Genomic DNA, 18276 nt, shown 5'->3' with positions numbered 1-18276 from the left:
GAACACTTAGAGAACTAAAAATAGACCTGCCATTCAATCCTACACTTCCTCTACTAGGTATATATACAGAAGACCAAAAATCACATTATAACAAAGATATTTGTACCAGAATGTTTATTGCTGCCCAATTCATAATTGCTAAGTCATGGAAAAAGTCCAAGTGCCCATCAACCCACTAATGGATCAATAAATTGTGGTATATGTACACCATGGAATATTATGCAGCCTTAAAGAATGATGGAGAGTTTATCTTGTTCATGTTTATATGCATGGAGCTGGAACATATCTTTCTCAGCAAAGTATCTCAAGAATGGAAGAAAAGGTATCCAATGTAATCATATTGAAGTTTCATTAGCTATGAAACTAATCTATAGCTTTCATATGAAAGCTATAACCCAAATACATCCCAAGAATATGGGGAAAGGGGAAAGGGAGGCGAGGGGAGGGAGGAAGTTAGGTGGAGGGAGGGTGATTGGTGGGATCACACCTATGGTGCATCTTACAAGGGTACATGTGAAACTTACTAAATGTATAATTTAGCTGTCTTAACACAATAACTAAGAAAATGCCATGAAGCCTATGTTATCCAGTTTGATGAAAATGTTTCAAATTGTATATAAAACCAGCACATTGTACCCCATGACTCCATTAATGTACATAGTGATGATTTAATAATAATAAAAAAACTAAGATAGCATTGGGATAATTGCAAATGTTTGTGTGCATGTATATACACACATATGAAATATATCTAATAGATATGTATATGTACAATCTCTGTGTGTGTACATATATATAGGTACACACACATATAGATACACTTAGACTCAAACATATAGATTTCAATACTTTATGGAATGTAGGATGACTAACATTACATGAAAGAATTTAATTATATATAAAAATGTGGTGGTCAGGAGCTTTTCTAGGGATAAGGAATTCATATAACTGTTTGAGGATAAATCATGAAGACATTTATTTTATTGAAATCAAGGTGAATTGTTAAATATTATAGAATAATGACATTTGTAATAGACTAAATTTATAGTCCTATCTGTTGAGAATAATGTGCTTTGAATTCAGTTAATTAAATAACAATCAAGTGCATAAGTATATTAAGAAATGAACAAATAGGAAAAAATTGATCATCAAAACCTGGTAAATGTAGGAATGTTTGAGAATGATTAAAGGAGATACATTATAATGTTTAGAAATGTCTCCAATCACAAGAGATGGGGGGAAATATGGAATAAGTTTAGCAGAAGTTTATAGGGAAAATAGAAAATGAGGACAAATGAATTAGAAACTGAATTGTGGATAGAAAGGACTTCATTTAGCCTATGCATTCAAAATCTATCTGCTGGTATGATTGGGAACAGTTATATAAACTTAATATTCATGATACATTTGTCTTTAAGAGGGAAAGTGCTTTGTATGTGTTAACTCATCCTCATTATCATATTTCACTTATTGAAGACATAGTTGCATGTGTTATTCTATATATACCATTAAAAATGTTTTATGTTTTATTGGAAACATAAAAATTGTGCTCAAATTTCAATCTTTGTTACCCACCTCTCCATTACCACAGTCACATTCTTCATTATGTTCCAAAATTCCATTTCCACATACTGGTTGAGTTTGATATAATCCTGTCAAATCTGAAAGGTTCTGAAGGCATTTACCCTCAAGTTTTGAAACAAACATTCTATAGTCACGCATGCTACAGTTGCTAAAAATTTTTATACCACTGGAACTCCTGAAATGAAATAGTATTCCTCAAGTAAATAAGACTTGGTAATAAACCCACATCTAAACAATGCCCCATACAATTTGCAAATTACAAGATGTCCAGTTCAAAAAAGTATACCTTAGCAGAAAAGGAATCAATTATAATTAAATTTTAATATTTATTATTTCAACTTTCTCTTAAAAATGCATGGAATATGTATCTTTCAAGCACAGCAATGCTATAAGTTGTAGTCTTATATAGTTAAATCAATGTCTGTATGCATCAGTATATTTCTCTATATAATTCTCTGTATATATCACTTACATATCTACCTATGTATCTATCTATCATTCCCTTTACCTGAAATGCTCTTCTATCATATATCCCAGGTTGTCTTCCTTCATTTCAGTCATACGAGTGTTCCAACAGTTCCTTTTAGAGAGATCTTTCCTGATAAATTGTGCCCTTGCACATTCTTTTTCCACTTTCATTATTTGTTTTTCTACATAGTACTTTTGCTTCATGTAATAATAACCTTCCTTATTTAAATTCTTGAAATTTAATGTTATATTATCTAAATTTTATAGTACAAGACAAGACCCAGGAAAATTAGTGTGGATACATTTGCAGCTGTATTTCTGGTGAAATATCTGAAAGCTGTCTTATATATGTAAATAAGTTTTCAAACATAACATGTCCACTATTTACCCAGTGATTTCAAACAATGTCTGTTCCACCCTTTGCTCACAGTTTCCTAAAACTTCATTCATTTAATAGATATGTGATGCTGGTTCTTTTATTTTCTCTCATACTCCATACTCAATGTGAACCCAAATGTGTACACAAAAATATAACATAACCAACAATTTTAAGTTGGTTACATATTGAAATGACACTATTTTAATATATTAATTTAAGTGAAATATATTACCATGATTGTTTCATCTGATTATTTTCCATTTTTAATGTTTTATTTCTACCTTACAGTGCCACTATAGACAATTATGTCTAAAATAATAATACTTAAACAGCTTAATATGAGATGATAGAGGTCCTGGGTCATGTCTTGAGCCTCCAAAGAAAGAAAAGCATAACTTCCAAGGTTTCAAATTTGGAAGACTTTAAGGACATAGAGAAATACATTAGCTTTTACTGATACCACCATTTATGTGGAACAAACAGTGAAAAATGAAGAGAAGATCATAGGGGAAAATGCCATTTAATCAAAATTTTTTATTATGTTAAACTGCTTTATTTTACAAGAAGTATCAGTATCCGTATGCTTTTGAAAGAGAGTCTCATGCAAAAAGCTACATAATTTGAGTACAAATATCTCTTTATACAAAATTAGTTTATAAATAGGTATGCACTTAGAAGTTATCTACTACTTAGACCACATAATTTTCAAGTAAAAAATTAACATCATGGGTGGTGCCTGTGGCTCAAAGGAGTAGGGCCCTGACCCCATATACCAGAGGTGGCAGGTTCAAACACAGCCCTGGCCAAAATAATAATAATAATAATAATAAAATAAAAATAAAATAATTACATTAACATCAATATTTAGAACATGGAACTTTTGTTTAAGTTGAGAAAAATGCAATTTATTTTTCAAATCTCTGCTTAAAAGATGAGCATCATGAGAAAGAATATGAATGTGATATGTCTGTGTTGATCAGTCTATAGATATATATTCCTAAACATACAGAAGTTTAATAAGCAAGTGATAATTTTAAAAGAATATAAAATTATTAACTTTTTTTGTGAGAAAGATTACTATACTGGACTAACTACAAAGAAGTAGGGTGAGCTGGGGTAGTTGCCTCAAAATATTTATATTATCTTATCTAAAGCTCCAAGTTTAGGGGAGAGGGAAAATTGAAATCTACTTAATGCAGAAGGATACAGATTCCCCTACATCCTTCTTTGGAAGCATCATGGACATTCACTCAGCAAAACATCAATTCCTCTCTTTCTTTGTATATGCAACTCAGAATCTGAAAGTCAATGAATCGAAACAAAAAGCTATGCAAATTTGAATTTTCGTTTGAATTCATAGTCAGTTTGCAATCACAAATTCTTAATACATTTTCAAAATGCTCAACAATCCTATCATATTTCTTAAACCACTTCTAATTCCTAGTCTCAGATAATTATTTCATGTTTTTTTCTTGTATTCCTTGTTCTTAGTTTCCTATTAGAAAAAATGTTTCTATACCCTTACATCTCCATTAATTATTAGACTATGTACCTCTCTACATGTTTACTTGTAGAGTAATACATCCAGTTTGAATAAAACCCTTTTTCTACTTATGTACTAGACCCTATCCACTACAATTTACGCTGTTAATTGTTAAGTCTTATATCCAACATCATCTTTCCTCCTTTTTCTTTATTTCTATCATTCTATAAGTAATAGTGTCTCTCATCTATAAGATCCTTCCTTTTACCATAAATTTCAGCTCATACTCAAAAAAAGGTTACCTAAATTTATCGTCTCCATTTTATCACTTCCTATGGGATTTATCAAGTTTCTTAAAAAATATAATATAAAATATAGGTTTGGATTATACTGAATTTATAAATATGTCTGAAAAATAACAATTTCATAGCAGATCATCTGTGTGCTTACTGCTAGCTGTTGGGGTGTTTTTTATGACTCATATATCTTAATAAATGTTTGATGTTATTATTATTGTTGTTGTTCTAGTAGTACATTGATTCTGTTGATATTTCTGGGTGGTTAGTTATAACATCTGAAAATAAAGACATCAGTTTTTCCTCTTTAAATCTTATTTCTTTTTTCAAAGAACAGTAATCAGAAGTTCCAGACTATAGTCTTACTTTATTGCCCTCAGTAGGGTGCCATGGTGTCACAGCTCACAGCAACCTCTAACTCCTGGACTTATGCAATTCTCTTGCCTCAGCCTCCCAAGTAGCTGGGACTACAGGTGCCCGCCACAATGCCTGGATATTTTTTTGTTGCAATTTGGCCGGGGCCAGGGTCAAACCCACCACTCTTGATACATGGTGTCGGCACCCTACCCTCTGAGCCACAGGTGCCACCCAATCCTTCAGAATTTTTATTAACTTTAAATTTCTCCCACTAATACTCTTGAGTAAAAAATTTAAATAATAAAATATATCACACCTTGCAGATTTGTGCTTCTTTACAAAAAAATTGTGATATCTCTTCAAACCTAACATATCTTTTCCATTTCTGATATGAAGTTGAATATTTAAGTTTAAAAACTTCATATCTTGGAAATAATCTAAGAAAAATATATGTAAAATCAATTAAGAAAATTTTCTTACACTGCTTTATGATTCATTATGCATGTAGCTCGTGGACAAGAACACTTTGTGATGTCATCATATGTTAATCCTATATTAAGGCCGAGCAGTTGAGCTATAGTAACTGAAAGTCCCTCCAAACTCATTGCTTCTGGATACTAGTATAAAAAAAAAAATGGAACAGAAAGCCATTATATAAGAAAATAAAAGCAAGTAATGACTTGAAGCATTATTACTCTTATGGAATTCTATGTTTAATACTTTTTATGTTGAGCATACCTTATAACAATGTTTTGATATGCCACTTATATGCACAACTATACTTATTTATGAAGAAGAATGAAAAAATATAAAAAGTAATCAATCTATGAAATTCTCTGGTTTAAAACATAACAAGCCAAAATTCCATAGCTTTGCACATAGAATATTCTATTTTTTAAAATTAAATCATAGCTGTGTACCTTAATGCAATCACAGGGATACAGTCTGGTATTTTCATATACATTTTGAAATACTCTCATCAAACTGGTTTATGTAGCCTTCATGTCATTTTCTTAGTTATTGAGCTAAGACATTCATACTCTGCTTTTAGAAAGATTCATTTGTACCCTTGTAGGATACAGAATCAAAGAAAAACACATTTATTTCACTTTCCCATTAAATCAATTCATTTAGTTAACAAATATTAATTCAGTGTACACATGTGTAGGTACTATGATGGATGATGGGAATATAGTGTCAAAAACAAAGGAAATAAATTTTGTCCACTCATAGTTTGTATATTATAGAAGGGGAAATGATAGCAAACAGGAAAACAGCACGCAGATTTCACCAATTGGCACATGTACCCTGTCAGCTGGCCCAAATGATAGGTACTTTCTATATAAACTTCCTATATAAAAACAGATCAACAAAAATACCATGAAGAAAACAAAGTACACCAAGAGAGAATTTTATGAAAGACTAAGATATTGTAATCAAATAAAGTAATAAAAAAACTCTTTGTGTAATTGATGTTTAGACTGAGATATAAAGTTTGAGAAATGACCGAATTATATGAGAGCGGGTTGGGGGGTTGAATATGCACCTGTTGAAAGGTTATGTATACTGAGTGAATTGAAGAAATGACAGGACAAAAGCTGGAGACACAGACACAACCATAGTTTAAAAATAAATGAAATGAGAAGCTATTGAAAATGACTGGTAGCTCAATAGAGTGGAAGTACATTTCATATCATTTAACTTTGATAAATAAAGAAGGATATCTTTTTGAGCCCTTTAATCATTACAAGAAGAATTCTGAGAATATCTATAATGTTCTCCATCAATTGAAATTTAAGTACTGTATAGCTAAAAGAATAAAAAAGATTATGTGTATGTATGTGGCTGAAAACATAGTACAGATATAGCAATATGGAAAAGAATTAGTAAATAAGTATTTTTTCCTGCTATTTTAGAATAACTATGTTTTAAAGCAGCAGTTCTCAACCTGTGGGTCGTAACCCCTTTAGGGGTCAAATGACCCTTTCACAGGGGTTGCCTAAGAGCATCCTGCATATCATATATTTACATTACAATTCGTAAGAGTAGCAAAATTACAATTATGAAGTAGCAATGAAAATAATTTTATAGTTGGGAGTCACCACAACATGAGGAACTGTATTAAAGGGTCATAGCATTAGGAAGGTTGAGAACCACTGTTTTAAAGTCATCATGTCAGAACATGACAGGTGATTAAAGCCAGAAAACAACATGAGGTGTATTATCTGGGCTGACCATGAAGTTGATGGGCAAGCGATAAGAACCAGAAAATGGACTTTTAATGTCTAATCAGAGACAGAGGCATGATATTGTGTAACCATAATTATATAGTTAAAAATAAATCCCAATACAAAATCATGCAATAGGAAGGATTTTATGAAATAACCCCTACTTAAACTGTTTAAGAAGAGAGATGACATAGATAATTAATATCAGTATTAAAAAAGAACATCACTACATATACTATATATTTTAAAAAGTTATGATTTTATCTGTGTATGCATTTATGTGTATGAAGAAAGAAAAATATATAGGAATATATGGCCAGTTTCAATAGAGAATTGGAATCTTAAGCACAGAGTTATACATTTGATTCAGATAGTAAAAAGTTGGATCCGGTTATTCTCACCCTCCTGGACATGACCCAAAAAACCAGCTACCAAACAGTGCCAAAAAATTAGAAAAAGCTGCAAAGTTGATTGGGAATAATGGTCATTGAAAAGTTATAGAGAATTCAATTTTTGTGACAATTAGATGGGGCCAATTGTAATTAGTATAACACAATTTGAGTGTACTCATAAGACACTTAAAAATGACCTATCTCTAGTATGGAAATTATAAAATAAGAATAGGAAGAAACTGTGGCTCCTAGAAAGATAAAAATACACAAAGGGCTAAAGAAAGAGGCAGAATCCTCCAAATTCTGTCTCTACATTTCTGGTTGAATTCTGACATATTGATACATAGGAGGGTTCAACACAGCTTAGCAAATTATTAAAGCTGATCTGCATCAATAGCCTGTGCTCCATATGCCTCCAGACAGTATAACCAGACCTGACTGATGGCCTGTTTGAGAATATATGTGGTAAAAATGAAATCAGGCTAGGGCTAGGGCCAACATGAAACAGCTGGTCTGGTCCATTTAGGTCCTAAGTGACCTTCACCTCGTGTGTCCCATTTCTGTCATTTTGTAAATTCAGCCTTAATCTGAAGGAGTATGTCGGAATAGTTTAGCATGACTGACTTAAGAGCTTAACCTTTGAACTGGAATGTTATCATTGTGGGTTATGTCAATTATTGTTTATTGTGGGTCATGAGTTATGGCAATTACTATTGTTTAAGATAAGGATTAGTACTGCTCTTACTTTTCTTACTCTTATGTATAAAACTGTGATGTTGGAAATGGTAGAACATGACAATCTTGGAGAGGCTACTCTCACTCTTAAAGGGTATAAATACATAAACTCCTTAGGAACAAATTCCAAAAAACTGTCTTAAAGAGGGTGGTACCTGTGGCTCAAAGGAGTAGGGTGCTGGTCCCATATGCTGGAGGTGGCGGGTTCAAACCCAGCCCTGGCCAAAAAAGGACAACAACAAGAACAACAAAATGTCTTAAAGAAGCTTGGGGGGGGGAGGGCAAGATGGCCAACTAGAGCAGAGGCAGCTTTCATCAGAAACTCTTGTCCAGAAGGAGGAAAACTGGACTGAAGCAAGTCCAGAGTAGTTGAAATTAGGGTGTAGATCAAAAAGAGAAGAAATCAAAGTGCTCAGCAACTCCACTAAGGCAAACTACAAAGATAAAGATGAGAAAAAGGAAAAGAGAGAATGGAGGACAGTTACAGAAAGGACTAGAATGAAGAAGCCTGGAGCAGAATAGATCAGAGAGACCCTTCCTCTACCCAGGAGATGATCAATAAGCTGCAAAACACAGGATCTCTCATCCTATGGAGAGGGCCAAGAAAGACAAAAAATCCCAGCTTTCCTGCACCTAGGAATATCCAATTCTGGGTCCTCATCCCACCTGGCAGAAGAGTGAGCAATTTTGGCTTCAACCATAGTGTATCACTGAACAAAGGGAGTCTAGTAACCTGTCACTGCAGCCAGTATGCAGAGATATGGATATGTTCCCCAAACTTTGTCAGAAGGCCAGTGATTCAGGAGAACAGTGAGAGTAGCCTCTTTAAGACTGTTGTTTTGCTATTTACAAAATCACATCCTTATATATAAAAGCAAGAACCATACTAACCCTTACCTTAAACAACAATAATTACCATAACCCATGACCCATAATAAACAATAATTGCTATAACCCATGTCCCAAAACAATATTTTTAATTTAAAATTTAAATCTCCTGTATCAATTGCCCTAAACTACTCAAGATACACACACACTTGTGCACACGTGTGCCCACAGACACACTCACTCCACACATACGCACACACACACGCATCCTTAGATTAAAGGTGAGTTACCTTAGGAGACTTTGGGAAAGTGAGAAAGGGACTTTGAATGGTGTCCAGAGGTCAGGATTGACATGCTGTGGTGGAACAGAGCTTTCATTGTTCAGCTGCAGGCTAGGTGCAACAATTGTGGGAGAGCTGCCTTGCAGGCTCAGCCCTCAGGGTCCTAGAGTGAGGGTGGTTCTGGCATGCCTGAAAAGAAGGCAGCCACTTCTGAAGAAAGCCTAGCAACACACACTTTCCTGGGAAACTCACTGCTTAACAAATGGATATGGTTTGGAAAGGTCAAGGTGTGTCTAAACGAGCTGAGGAGAGATTCAGGCTTCCAACACTGTGGAGTCTGAGGGCAAAGAAGTCAGCAGAGAGTTCCAGTTTCTATCTTATACAGCTATATCAGTATTGTGATTAGCATCTCAGACCATTGTCAGAGATTAACATCTCAGATATGTAAAAAAGTGTTCTCTCTCAGACGCTTTTTTCTTCATTTTTTTTGTGTAAATGAAATTTTTCATTGTTGTCTTCTTTAATAATAAGGGCTTCATTTTTGCTACTTTCTCTTCCCCTATTGTTTTTTTTTCCCCCAATTTTATCCTTTCAGGTTTTATGTTTGGTTTGGTTTGATTTATAGTATTTTTGTTTTTCTTCTCTATTTGATGGAGGTGGGGTCTTGTGTCTGTTCAGACTGGCAGAGTTCCAAGCCCCCAAGGACCTACTCAACCCAGCTCCCCAGAGGTTGGGATTTTGTGGTGTGGGTGAAAGTTCAGTAGTTTATATTACGATTACTTCTGTGTCTCTCTTTGTGTTCCTTCTTTTTGACAGTCTTCTCTTTTACTTCGACCCTTTCCTTTATCTTTTCTCTATTTTTATCTTTTATCCCTTCTTGCTCTTCACTCTTCTGGTCCTTTTAAAAGGAAACATTTCAAATGGACTCTCTGGCATTTAAAGACAAGGACAAAGTAAATTAAAGAGGAGGAAAAGTGAAAGGAAAAAGTAAGGCAAGGCAACAGATAAAAAGAAAACATTTGCTTATTTTTGTTGTTGTTGCAAATGCCATGGAAGTCTTCTTCAAAAAATATTTCCTGGGGGGTTCTGGGAAGGATGCCCAAATGGTAGCAACCCTTGTTAGAGACTCCTGAGCAAAGGAAGAAAAACTGGATGGAATCAGAATCTATGAAGCCAAAGACGGGGAGCTGAGCCCAGAAAGAAGTTTGGCAAGCTGTAAATCCAAGGAAGAGCATTTAAGAACACAAAATACAGGTATAAAGTGGGCCCCAGAACTGCTTGCTAGACCTGCATGCCTCCCATGGTTGGTGAGTGGCTGCAGAGGAGCCTCCAGCTCTGGGCAGGCACAGAACTACTTGCTAGAGCCACACAAGCCCTGCAGGTGGCAGTGAAGGAATCCCCCACTCTGGACAGGCCCAGAACTGCTTGCTATAGTCTCATGACTCACAAGTGGCAGAGAAGATCCCCGCTCCATGCTCCCACTCTGGGCTGGCCCAGAACTCTTTGCTAGTGCTGTGGGTGTCCCCGTAGCATTGGAGGAGTCCACTGTTCAGGCCAGATCCAAAACTGCTTGCTAGAGCCACATGCAACAAGTGGGATCACAGTGGGAGAGTCTACCACTCTGGGCAGTCCCAGAACTGTTTGCTAGAGCCACATGCATCCTGTGGGTGGCAGCAGAGGAGTTCCCCACTCCAGACACCAGTGTTGGGTGGGTCCAGAACTGCTTGCTAGAGCCACAAGCAACCTGCGGGGCCACTGAGAAGGAGTCTACTGCTCTGGGCGGGCCCAGAACTGTTTGCTGGAGCCACGCATGTCCCACGGGTGGTAGTGGAGGAGTTCCCCATTCCAGAGACCTGTGTTGGGTGGGCCCAGAACTTCTTGGTAGAGCCACATGCAAACTGCAAGGCCAAGGTGGAGGAGTCTACTGCTCTGGGTGGGCCCAGAACTGTTTGCTAGAGCCATGTGTGTCCCAGGGTAATGGCAGAGGAGTTCCCTGCTCCGGGAGGGCCCAGATTATCTTGCTAGTGCTACATGTGTCCAGCCGGCGGTGGTGGTGGAGCAGTCCTCTGGTCCACATTCCCCTGCCCCCATGGTTGCCCCAGCAGGGCTGAACTAGGACTGATCCAGCCGCGGATGTTCCCATGTCCCCCTAGTCACACGAGCAGGGTGAACTAGGACTGATCAGGTCATGTGCGTGCGCTGTGCCACTGCTGCCGTTCCCCTGGCCCCCAGTTGCTCCAGTGGGGCTGAATTAGGATTGATCTAGCCGCTGCAGTTCCCCTGCCCCCTCGTTGTCCCAGCAGGGCCGAACTAGGACTGACCTGGCTGTGTGAATTCCCTGGAAAGCTGCTGCCATTCCCTTGTCCTGCAGTTTCCTTAGCAAGGTTGATCAAGGACTGTTCCGGCTGCTGCCGTTCCCTTTCCCCCAAGTCACCCCAATGGGGCTGAACTAGAACTGATCCAGCCGCTGCTATTCTCCTGCCCCCCTGGCCATCTGGCAGGGCCAAACGAGGATTGACCTGGCCACTGCAGTTCCCCTGCTCCCCCCCTCCATCGCCCTGGTGGGGCTGAAGTAGGACTGATTTGGCCGCTTTTGTGCTCCTCTGAAGTAGGACTGATTTAGCCACTCATGTGCTCTGCACAGCCACTGACGTTTCCCTGCCCCCTGGGAACACAGCAGGGCTGAACTAGGACTGATCCGGCTGCACAAGCACACCACACCATTGCTGCAGTTCCTCTGCCCCCCAGTCAACCAATGGAGCTGAACTAGGACTGATCTGGCCACTGCCGGTCTCCTGCCCCCAGTCGCTCCAGCAGGCCGAATGAGGTCTGATCTGCCTATGCATGCTCCCATGCAGCTGTTGCCATTACACTGCGCCACAGTTGCCCCGGCACCCACGAACTAGGAGAAGACAACAGACATGCCCTGTCGTGGTTGTCTGGCCAACCAGAAGAAATCACTGACTGAACAGTCCTGATATGGTTTCCAAACAGGATAAATTCAGCATGGGGCAGAATCAGTGGAAAAACTCTGGCAACTTGAATAACCAGAGTAGATAAACTCCCCCAAGGAAAAATGGGCCAGATGCAATTGAAGACCCCATCCATAAACAGATTGTGGAGATGTCAGAACTCGAGTTCAGAATTTGGATAGCATATAAGATTAACAGATTGGAAGAAAGGAGGGAATTAGAATTTCAAGAAATTATTCAAAAGATGTCTCAAGAATTCAACAATTTCAAAGATAAAATGATCAAAGATTTTGAAACACTGAGACAAAAAGTTGCAGCCCTCAAGGATCTGAAAGATACAGTGGAATCCCTCCATAAGAGAGTGGAACAGGCAGAAGAAAGGATCTCTGACATTGAAGACAAAATTTTTGAAGAAGCACAGGAGTGCAAAGATCAGAAGAAATGGAGAGCAAAAATGGATCTTACTCTCAGAGAGCTCTCAGATAATTTGAAGAAAACTAATATTTGCTTTATAAGAATCCCTGAAAGTGATGAAGTTGCTTCACAAAACACAGAGGCTCTTCTTCATGAAATTATGAAAGAGGACTTTCCAGACATGACAAGAGATTCTAAAATTCTGATAGCAGATAGTTTCAGAACACAGCACGACTGAACCCGAACAAGACATCCCCTAGGCACATCATAATTAACTTCACTAAAGGTAAGATGAAAGAGAAAATTCTGAAAGCTCACAGATGTAAGAAAACCATAATCTACAAGGGGAGGAGTATTAGGAAGACGTCAGATTTCTCGGCTGAAATCTCTCAGGCTAGAAGACGATGGCATTGACTTTTAATCTCCTAAAACAAAATAACTTCCAACCCAGGATCCTGTATCCAGCTATACTGAGTTTCATCTATGATGGAGAAATTAAATACTTTAATGACATTCACATGTTGAAGAAATCTGCCATAACTAAACCAGCTCTCCAGGAAATTCTCAAACCTATCATCCATAATGACCAGGGCAATCCTCCACCACAAAAGTAATCTCACTCAGAAACTTTTGATCAAATTCAAACTTCCACAATGGCAAAAGGATTAAAAATGTCTACTGAAATTTCGAGGAACTTGATGCTCAAAATTTTACCATGCTTATCAATAATTTAAATCAATGTGAATGGCTTAAATTGTCCTCTAAAGAGGCACTGATTGGCTGATTGGATACAGAAACTCAGACCAGACAACTGCTTTATTCAAGAATAGCATCTTACATTAAAAGATAAATATACATTCGGGGTGAAGGGATGATCATCTATATTCCAGGCAAATGGAAAGCAGAAAAAAGCAGGTGTTGCAATTTTATTTGCAGATACAACAGGGTTTAAACCAACAAAAGTAAGTAAAGACAAGGATGGCCACTTTCTATTTGTTAAGGGTAATACTAAATATGATGAGATCTCAATTATCAATACCTATGCACCCAACCAGAATGCACCTCAATTTATAAGAGATACTCTAACAGGCATGAGCAACTTGATCTCTCCCAACTCCATCATAGTAGGAGATTTTAACACTCCATTGGTAGTGTTGGATAGATCCTCCAATAAGGAGCTTAGCAAAGAAATTTTATATTTAAATTTAACTATTCAACTTTTGGACCTAACAGACATCTACAGAACTTTTCATCCTAACACAACTGAATACACATTTTTCTCATCAGTACATGGAACATACTCCAAAATTGATCACATCTTAGGTCATAAGTCTAACTTCAGTAAATTTAAAAGAATAGAAATTATTCCATGCATCTTCTTAGACCATCATGGAATAAAAGTCGAACTCAGTAACAACAGGAATTTGCAGTCTTGTACAAAAACATAGAAGCTAAATAACCTTATGCTGAATGATAGATGGGTCAGAGATGAGATCAAGAAGGAAATTACCAAATTTTTAGAAAAAAACAGCAATGAAGACACAAGTTCCCAGAACATCTGGGATACCAAAAAGGCAGACCTAAGAGGGAAATTTATAGCATTGCAAACCTTCCTCAAGAGAATGGAAAGAGAGGAAGTTAACAACTTGGTCGGACATCTCAAGCAATTGGAAAAGGAAGAACAGTTCAATCCCAAACCCAGCAGAAGAAAAGAAATAACCAAAATTAGAGCAGAATTAAATGAAATTGAAAATAAAAGGATTATAGAACAGATCAAGAAAATCAAAAAGTTGGTTTTTTTGAAAAGGTCAATAAAAGATAAACCTTTGGCCAACCTAACTAAGAAAAAAAGAGTAAAATCTCTAATGTTGTCAAGAAGAAACAGTAAAGATGAAATAACAACAGACCCCTTAGAATTCAGAAACTCTTTAATGAATATTACAAGAAACTTTATTCCCAGAAATATGACAATCTGAAGGAAATTGACCAATACTTGGAAGCATGTCACCTCCCAAGACTTAGCCAGAATGAAGTGGAAATGTTGAACAGGCCTATATTAAATTCTGAAATAGCATCAACTATACAAAATCTCCCTAAAAAGAAAAGCCTGGGACCAGATTGCTTCATATCAGAATTCTACCAAAGCGTTAAAGAGGAACTAGGAGATATACTACTCAACCCTTTCCCAAATATAGAAAAGGAAGGAATACTACCCAACACATTCTATGAAGCAAACATCACCTTGATACCCAAACCAGGCAAAGACCCAACAAGAAAAGAAAATTTTAGACCAATATCACTAATGAATATTGATGAAAAAACATTCAACAAGATTCTAACAAACAGAATCCAGCAACACATCAAACAAATTATACACCACAACCAAGTGGGCTTTATCTCAGGATATCAAGGATGGTTCAACATATGTAAATCTATAAATATAATTCATCACAAAAAATTAAAAAATAAAAACCATATGATTTTCTCATTTGATGCAGAAAAAGCTTTTGATAATATCCAGCATCCCTTTATGATCAGAAAAGTTAAGAAAATTGGTATAGAAGGGAAATTTCTTAAACTGGTAGAGGCCATCTACCCCAAACCTACAGCCAATATTGTATTGAATGGAGTTAAATTCAAATCATTTCCACTCAGAACAGGAACCAGGCAAGGGTGCCCATTGTCTCCACTGCTCTTTAACATTGTAATGGAAGTTTTAGCCATTGCAATTAGGGAAAAAAAGGCAATTGAGGGCATTCATATAGGGTCAGAAGAGCTTAAACTTTCACTTTTCACAGATGATATGATTGTATATCTGGAAAACACCAGGGAGGCAGGTAGAAGGAGATTGACTGGAGGGATCAATTCTATGGTTTATCTTACAAGGGTATAAGTGAATCTTTCTAAGAGTAGAATATGAACGTCTTAACACAATAACTAAGAAAATGACATGAAGGCTATGTTAACCAGTTTGATGAAATATTTCAAATCGTATATGAAAACACCACACTGTACCCCAGAATTACAATAATGTACAGTTATCATTTAATAATAAAAAAATATTTCCCTAGGATGATATCTTCAAGTGTTTTTCCCATGCTTCTTTTGAGGATTTTTACCTCTTCATGCCTTAAATTTAGGTCTTTTATCTAATCAATCGAATCAATTTTTGTGAGTGGATAAAGGTGCGGGTCCAGTTACAGCCTTTTATGTGTGGATACCCAGTTCTCTCAAATTAAGACCTTTTATCCAATCAATTGAATCAATTTTTGTGAGTGGATAAAGGTGTTGGTCAAGTTATAGCCTTTTATGTGTGGATACCCAGTTCTCTCAGCACCATTTATTGAATAGGGGTTCTTTCCCACAGTGTATGTTCTTCTTTGTTTTGTGAAAGATTAGGTGGCTGTAAGATCTTCGTCTCATTTCCTAATTTTCTATTCAATTCCAGATTTTTCTATTTCTGTGCCAATACCATGCTGTTTTGACTAATATAGCCTTGTAGTAAAGCGTAAATTCTGGTAGGCCAAGTCCCCCTGTTTTGTTTTTACTACTAAGAACTGCCTTAGGTATATGAGGTTATTTCTGGTTCCACAAGAAATGAAGAATTATTATTTTCCAAGTCTTAAAAGTATGATGTTGGTATTTTAATAAGGATGTCATTGAACCAATAGATTGCTTTGGGGGACTATGGACTTTTTAACAATGTTGATTCTTCCTAGCCATGAGCATGGTATGTTCTTCCATTTGTTATTATTTCTTTTCTTAGGGTTCCATAATTTTCTGTATAAAGGTCTTTTTGTTAGATATATTCCTAGGTATTGCATTTTCTTTGAAGCTCTTGTGAAGGAGATTGTGTCCTTAATTAGCTTCTCATCTTGGCTGTTATTGATGTATACAAAGGTACTGCTTTGTGGACATTCATTTTGTATCCTGAGACATTACTGTATTTTTTGATCACTTCCAGGAATCTTCTGGTGGAGGCTTTGGGATTCTCTAAGTGTAATATCAGTGAATTACCAACAATACAAAAAAGAAAAAGAATACACATATACACACACATGAGAATGAAATATCAGAAAATTCCTGTCAATATGAAAAACCAGAACAGAGCAACTCACCAAAGAGATTATAATGTAGCTACTTCAGAGGATTCTACCTTTAAAGAAATGTTGAAAATGATAGAAAGAGAATTTAAAATATGGATGGTCAAAACAATAAGGGAAATTGCTGTGAAAGTAGAAAAAGCCAAAAGGAAATTCAAAAACAGAATCAGATAGGCAAATTATAGAAAGGATATAGCAGAGCTTAAGGAAATGAAGCGATGAATCAGAGGACTTAAAGATGCTGTAGAAAGCATCAATAAAAAATTAGACCATGTAGAAGAAAGAATTTCAGAGGTAGAGAATAAAGCTCTTGAGCTAACTCAGGCAGTTAAAAAGGCAGGAAAAAAAAAAGAGAGAGGAAGCAGAATACTTACTTGCAGAATTAAGGAATGTCATGAAGCATGAGTTATCAGTATCCCAGAAGGGAAAGAAGAAAGTTCCAGAGGAATGGAAAGCCTAAAGGAGGATATCATAAGTGAAAATTTTCCATACATCACCAAAGATTCCGACAGACTCCTTTCAAAGGGATATTGAACCTCAGGTTGTTGCACCTCAAATACAGGTTCTCCAAGACATATTGTCATGAACCTGTCCAAAGTCAAGACAAAAGAAAAGATTCTGCAAGCTTTCAGGAGTAAGTACCATTTGACCTACTTGGGCAAACACATCAGTGTGACTATAGACTTCTCTAATAAAACTTTTCAAGCCAGAACACAATGGTCATCTAACTTTAATCTTCTTAAACAGTTTTCAACCCAGAATTTTATATCCTGCTAAGCAAAGCCTTATAATTTATGGATAAATCAAATAATTTATTGATATGCAAACATTGAGGAAGTTTGCCACAATTGGACTAGCTCTACAGAAAATACTTAGACCTATTCTACACAGTGATCATCACAAAGACCCACCAGCAAAGTAAACACCCAGAAACTAAGGGACAAATTTGTATATGCCAATAACAGCCAAGTTGAGAACAAATCAAAACCACAATTTCTTTCACAGTAGCTGTAAAGAAAATGAAATGCTTAGGAATATACCTAACAAAAGAGGTAAAAGATCTTTTCCAAGAGTTTTATGAAAACCTAAGAAAAGAACACTAACAGATGGAAGCATATAAAATGCTTTTGGATGGGAAGAATCAGAATTGTCAAAATGTCTATTTTACCCATAGCAATGTACAGATTCAATTCAATCTTCATAATAATATTTTCAAGAACTGGAGAAAATAGTACTTCATTTTTTATGGAACCAGAAAAAAACCTGTGTAGCTAAGGCTATTCTTAGAAAAAAAAAAAAAAAAAAAAAAAAAAAAACAAAGCTAGAGGCAGACTTCTGGCTATATTACAAGTCCATAATAATAAAGAGAGCATGATATTGGAACAAATATAAAAACATAGAAATTTGGAAATGAATAGAAAACCAAGAGATAAAATCAGTGACTACTTGCCATCTGATCTTTGATAAACCAAACAAAAGCATGCAGTGAGGAGAAGAACCCTTATTGAACAAATGGTGCTGGAAGAACTCGAGAATCACTTGTAAAAGAGTGAAACTCAACCCACACCTTTCATTTCTTACAAAAATTGACTCGATCGAGGCGGAGCAAGATGGCGGAGGAGACACATCCCTGAGTCAACTCTCCCGGTGTTTTCAGGTGAGAGTGGACTTATTGAATCTCTTCCGCGTGTAGTCCTTGGGCAGATAAGCAGCGCAGGGTGAGCAGCAAAGAGGTGAATTGCTGGATTGGAAGTAT

The 18276-nt window shown here is 36.6% G+C and overlaps 1 protein-coding gene across 1 annotated transcript in view; it reads right to left on the bottom strand.

Annotated features, from left to right (window-relative positions):
• The window catches only part of ADAM18 (ADAM metallopeptidase domain 18), a 188263-nt gene that overhangs the window by 76373 nt on the left and 93614 nt on the right, over positions 1 to 18276 (bottom strand). Inside the window, exons 11-12 of the mRNA XM_003803189.1 lie at positions 5048 to 5184; positions 1576 to 1759 (exon numbers count right to left, since the gene is read on the bottom strand). Coding sequence (XP_003803237.1) covers positions 1576 to 1759; positions 5048 to 5184 — 321 coding nt within the window. The remainder of the gene's footprint in view (positions 1 to 1575; positions 1760 to 5047; positions 5185 to 18276) is intronic.

This window comes from Otolemur garnettii, unplaced genomic scaffold (assembly GCF_000181295.1).
Source record: "Otolemur garnettii isolate 467f Iridium unplaced genomic scaffold, OtoGar3 scaffold00284, whole genome shotgun sequence".
NCBI classification, from domain to species: Eukaryota; Metazoa; Chordata; class Mammalia; order Primates; family Galagidae; genus Otolemur; species Otolemur garnettii.
Note: the sequence above shows the minus strand (reverse complement) of the source record. Positions and strands in the feature narration are given on the sequence as shown.